General features: G+C 39.9%; 1 protein-coding gene across 1 annotated transcript in view; it reads right to left on the bottom strand.

Moving 5' to 3' along the window:
- PPP6R2 (protein phosphatase 6 regulatory subunit 2) overlaps positions 1–5,501 on the bottom strand; it is a 73,959-nt gene that overhangs the window by 27,362 nt on the left and 41,096 nt on the right. The window contains exon 4 of the mRNA XM_023734635.1: positions 4,737–4,923. Within this exon, the coding sequence (XP_023590403.1) occupies positions 4,737–4,923 (187 nt within the window). The remainder of the gene's footprint in view (positions 1–4,736; positions 4,924–5,501) is intronic.

Raw genomic sequence — 5,501 nt, 5'->3', positions numbered from 1 at the left:
GGGAGGTGGGGAGGGGCAGGAGGTGGGAGTGTTCTTTGAAAAGAATGAATAAACTCCTAGAGACAAAGAATCAGAACAAAACACAGAAGACTTAAATAACAGCATTAGGAATGAAATCAGGGACATCATGACACACCCGACAGATACCAAAACTACTGGGAGAGGATATTATGAGCAACTTTATGTCAATTTATGTGAACTCAGAACAATGAAAAATTTCCTCAAAAAACATACTTTTCTAAACTGACAAAAAGAAAACAGAAAATCTGAATAGTTTTATAACTTTAGAATAAATAAAATCCATAATTAAAAACCTTCCCAAGCAGAAAACTCCAGGCTCTAATGGCCTTACTGGTGAATTCTACCAAACATTTAAAGAAAAATACCCCAATCTTATGCAGACTCTTTCCGGGAACATAACAGCAGGAATATGTTCCAGCTCATTCTATGAGGACATAAAACCTTGATTCTAAAAACCTGATAAGGGTGTTATAAGAAAGAGAAATTACAGGCTAATCTCCTGATGAATATATACGCAAAAATGCAGCAATATAAAAGAAAGTACCATAACATATTACAACCCAGCTGGGTGTATTCCAGGAATGCAAGGTTGGTTTAGCATTAGAAAGTCAATCAGTGTACTTTACCTATTAACAAAATAGAGAAGAAAGATCATATGATCAACTCAACAGATACAGTAATAACACTTGATAAAATTCAACACCATTCATGTTATGAACTCTCAAAAAAATTAGGAATAAAGAAAACTTCCTTAATCAGATTTTTTTAAGTATCTATAGAAGTCTCTCAAAAACATCATACTTAATTGTAAAATGTTGAAAACTTTTCCTCTGAGATTAAAAAAAAAAGGTCCACCATCACCACTTCTATTCAACATTGTACTAGAAGTTCCAGCAAAACAACAGACAAGAAAAAGATACAAAATGTATAAGAATAGTAAAGGACAAAATAAAATTGTCATAGATGGCATGATCATGCATGCAGAAAAAACAAGAGACCATAAAGTTCTTATCAAAATAGCTAAATACAAAGTTGCTGTTGTTATAAAACGCTGTCGAATCGATTCCGACTCACAGCAACCTATAGAACACAGCAGAACTGCCCCGTAGGGGTTTCTAGGCTGAAATCTTTATAGGAAGAAATCACCAGGTCTTTCTCCTGCAGGGAGCTACTGGTGGGTCCAAACCTCTGACCTTTTGGTTAGCAGCCAAGTGCTTAACCATTGCGCCACCAAGGCTCCTATAAATAGTTCATATATAAAAATAAATTGTATTTCTAAATTACAGCAACAAACTATTAGAAATAAACTTTAAAAAGACATCATTTAGGAGAACAGTTTGGTGGTTCCTCAAAAAGTTAAACACAAAACTATCATATGACCCAGAATATGCCCAGAAGAAATGAAAACAGGGAATCAAACAGATAATTGTATATCAATGTTCACTGCAGCATCATTCATAAAACCCAATCCCAAAAGGTTACATGCTGTATGATTCCATTTACATAACACTTCTGAAATGACAAAATTTTAGAAATGGAGGAAAGAACAGTGGTTGCCAGGAGTTACTGATGGAGGATGGGTGAGTGTGGTTATAAAAGGCCAGCACAAGGGACCTTTGTAGTGATAAAACCCTTAGGTATCTTGACTATGGTGGTGGACACAGCAACTTACACAGGTGATGACATTGTATAGAACTTAACACACACACATATACACACGCAAGTACAAAGAAAACTGGGGAAAATATGTATAAGGTCAGAGGACTGTATCTGTATCTTGCTTGTGATATTCTACTATAGTTTTCTGTCACCACTGGAGAAAACTTGGCAAAGTGTACAGGGGATTTCTTTGAATTATTTCTTAAAACTGCATGTGAATCTACAATTATCTCAATAAAAATTTCAGTTAAAGAAAGATACCATTAGAATGACATGAAAATACCAAAAGTCTCAGAATAAATCTAATGAAAGACATGCAAGACCACTATACAAAAAATGATAACATTATTGAGAAAAATTAAAGTCCTAAATAAATGGGTATACCATTTTCACAGATTATTAGTCATGAGACTATAAAGATCTCAATTTTACCCAACTGACTTATAGGAGGGAATGGCACACTCCTTCTATAAAGGGCTAGATAATAAACATCTTAGGTTTTTCGGGCCATATGGTCTCCGTAGCAACCACTCCACTTCATCGTTGTAACCTGAAAGCAGCCACAGATAACATGTAAACAAATGGGCATGGTTGTGTTCCTGTAAAACTTCATTTACAAAACAGGTGCAGGCTGGATTTTACCTGCCGGCCTTAGTTTGCTCACCTAGATCTATAGTCAATGCAAATCTAATCAAAATTTCAGCAGGTTTTTCAGAATGAAAATTGACAAGCTCATTGTAAAATTTATGTAGAAATGCAAAGGGCAAAGAAGAGTCAAAACAATCTTGAAGAAAAACAAAGTCAAAGGACTAATTCTATCAGCTATCAGGACTTGCTGTTAGGTGCCATTCTGACTCAAGGTGACCCTATGTACAACAGAAAGAAACAGGGCCTGGTCCTTTGCCATTCTCACAAATCATTGCTATGTTTGAGCCCATTGTTGCAGCCACTGTGTCAATCCATCTCATTGAAGGGCTTCCTCTTTTTTGCTGGCCCTCTACTTTATTAAGCATGATGTCCTTCTCCAGGGACTGGTCCCTCCTGATAACATATCCAAAGTACATAACACGAAGTCTCACTGTCCTCGCTTCTAAGGAGCATTCTGGTTGTACTTCTTCCAAGGCAGATTTGTTCATTCTTCTGGCAGTCCATAGTATACTCAATATTCTTCTCCAATACCATAATTCAAATGCATAATTCAAATGCATTCTTCGTTCTTCTTTACTGATCGTCCAGCTTTCGCGTGTATGAGGCGACTGAAAACACCATGGCTTGGGTCAAGTGTACCTAAATCTTCAAAGTGACATCTTTGCTTTTGAACACTTTAAAGAGGTCTTTTGCAGCAGATTTGCCCAATGCAACACATCGTTCGATATCTTGACTGCTGCTTCCATGGGTGTTGACTGTGGATCCAAGTGAAATGAAATCCTTGACAACCTCAATCTTTTCTCCATTTATCATAATGTGGTTTACTGGTCCCGTTACGAGGATTTTTGTTCTCTTTAAGTTGAGGTGTAATACATACTGAAGGCTGTGGTCTTTGATCTTCATCAGTGAAGTGCTTCAAGTCCTCTTCAGTTTCAGCAAGCAAGGTTGTGTCATCTGTGTAACGTAGGTTTTTAATGAGTCTTCCTCCAATCCTGCTGCTGCGTTCTTCTTCATATAGTCCTGCTTCTCGGATTATCTGCTCAGCACACAGACTGAATAAGTATAGTGAAAGGATACAACTCTTACACATACCTTTCCTGATTTTAAACCATGCAGTATCCCCTTGTTCTGTTCGTATGACTGCCTCTTGGTGTACAGGTTCCGCATGAGCATAATTAAGTGTTCTGCAGTATCAGGACTTAGTATAAAGCTATAGCAATCAAGATAGCACTGTACTTGTGCAATTACAGACAAACAAAACACTGGAACAGAACAGAGTCCAGAAACAGACACACACACACGGGACAAGGGGGACACTATAAAGCAATGGAGAAAGAATGGTCTTATCAACAAAGGCTCTGGGTGAACTGGATATCCAAATGAAAAAAAAAAAGGAAAAGCAAACAAACACTTCGATCTTATACCATTCACAAGAATCAATTCCAAGTGGACTGTAGAAAGGGACAGGTAAAACAATAAAAGCTTCTGAAATAAAATGCAGAAGAATAACTTCATAACTTTGGGGTAGGCAAAGGTTTCTTACCAGAATACACACACACTATAAACCATAAAAACCAAAGACAAAAAGAAAAATGAATTGGACTACATTAAAATTATAACTTCTACTCAGTAAAAGTCACCACTAAGCGAGTAAAAAAAGGCAAGCCACACAATGCAAAAAGACGGCTACAACACAAAAATAACAAAGGACTTGTATCCAGGAAATAAGAGTTACTACAAATCAAAAAGAAAACGCTGCCTGATAGAAAAAGGGCTAGAAATGTCACAAAAGATGCCCAAATGGCCAATAAATATATGAACAATACTTAACCTCATCAGTCACCAGCCAAACCCACTGTCATGGAGTCGATTCTGACTCATAGCGACCCTATATGACAGAGTAGAACTGCCCCGTAGGGTTTCCAAGGAGTGGCTGGTGGGTTCAAACTGCCAACCTTTCAGTTAGCAGCTGAGCTCTTAACCACTGGGCCACCAGGGCTCCTGTCAGACATCAGGCAGATGTAAATTAAAACTACAATGATATATACACTCACCAGATGCTAAAATAAAAAGACTGGTAGATAATATTAAACGCTGGTTAAGGACCATACCAGTGGACATCCTAACAGCCTGAACGATGACGGTGGGCCCCCGGGCCTGTTTCTGCTCTGAGATAGCAGCGGCCCAGTTCTGTGCCTTACAAGGCTGTGCAGCCCCCAGGGGTCCAGTGCTGGCCAGCAGAAACACTCCTTGGAAAACCCTTTCTTATTCAAATTCTAAGCCACATGTCAGCACCCTCCATGCCCCACAAGCATCCCAGGGCAGATCAAGTGGGCCCAGGTGACAGCCAGACATGCCAGCACCAGTGGTGACAATCTGCGGTCACCACGCAGTCTCAGCTGACTTACTTGCTCAGTTTTTCTTGCGATGAGGTTGCCGATGGTCTTGCTGAAAAAGCTGGCGAGGAGAGGGTTGAGGGGAGGCTCGTGGTCCAGGAAGTCATACAGGAGGTTCAGCAAAGTCTCATCCCCTCCCAGCTTGTCGTTGATCTGTGGCACATCCGAGGTCAGAAGCTCACAGGCTGTGTTTGGATATCTAAAAGGGCACAAACCAAGCAACTGGAGGTGAAGTTAGACTTCTCAAGACACTCAGGAAGCTGCCTAAATAATCTGCCTAAAACAAAAAAACAAACTCATCGCCTCTGAGTCGATTCCGACCAATAGCGACCTTGTAGGACAGACTAGAACTGCCCCATAGGGTTTCCAAGGAGCGGCTAGTGGATTCGAACTGCCAACCTTTGGGTTAGTGGCCATAGTTCTTAACCACTACGCCACCAGGGCTCCAAATAATCTGCCTTATAGCAGACAAATCCATATTATAAGAACAAAAAACTGAATGGACTTCAGATAAAAATGTGATTACTCTTGGACTAACATATTTATGATTCTACAAAGCTCTCAGTTTTTAAAAATACATTTTCTGGCACCTCATACCCTACAATCTGACAACCTTCATTTCCAAACCCTGATCTCTGGACCCACTGCACCCACTGCACCCCGTGCACCCGCTGTACCCACTGCACACACTGCATCCGCTGCACCGTCTGCACCTATACCCTCTGCACCCACTATACCTGATCCACCTACTGTACCCACTGCACCCTCGGCACGTTC

Source organism: Trichechus manatus, unplaced genomic scaffold (assembly GCF_000243295.1).
Source record: "Trichechus manatus latirostris isolate Lorelei unplaced genomic scaffold, TriManLat1.0 scaffold00069, whole genome shotgun sequence".
NCBI classification, from domain to species: domain Eukaryota; kingdom Metazoa; phylum Chordata; class Mammalia; order Sirenia; family Trichechidae; genus Trichechus; species Trichechus manatus.
This window is presented reverse-complemented; position numbering and strand designations above follow the sequence as displayed.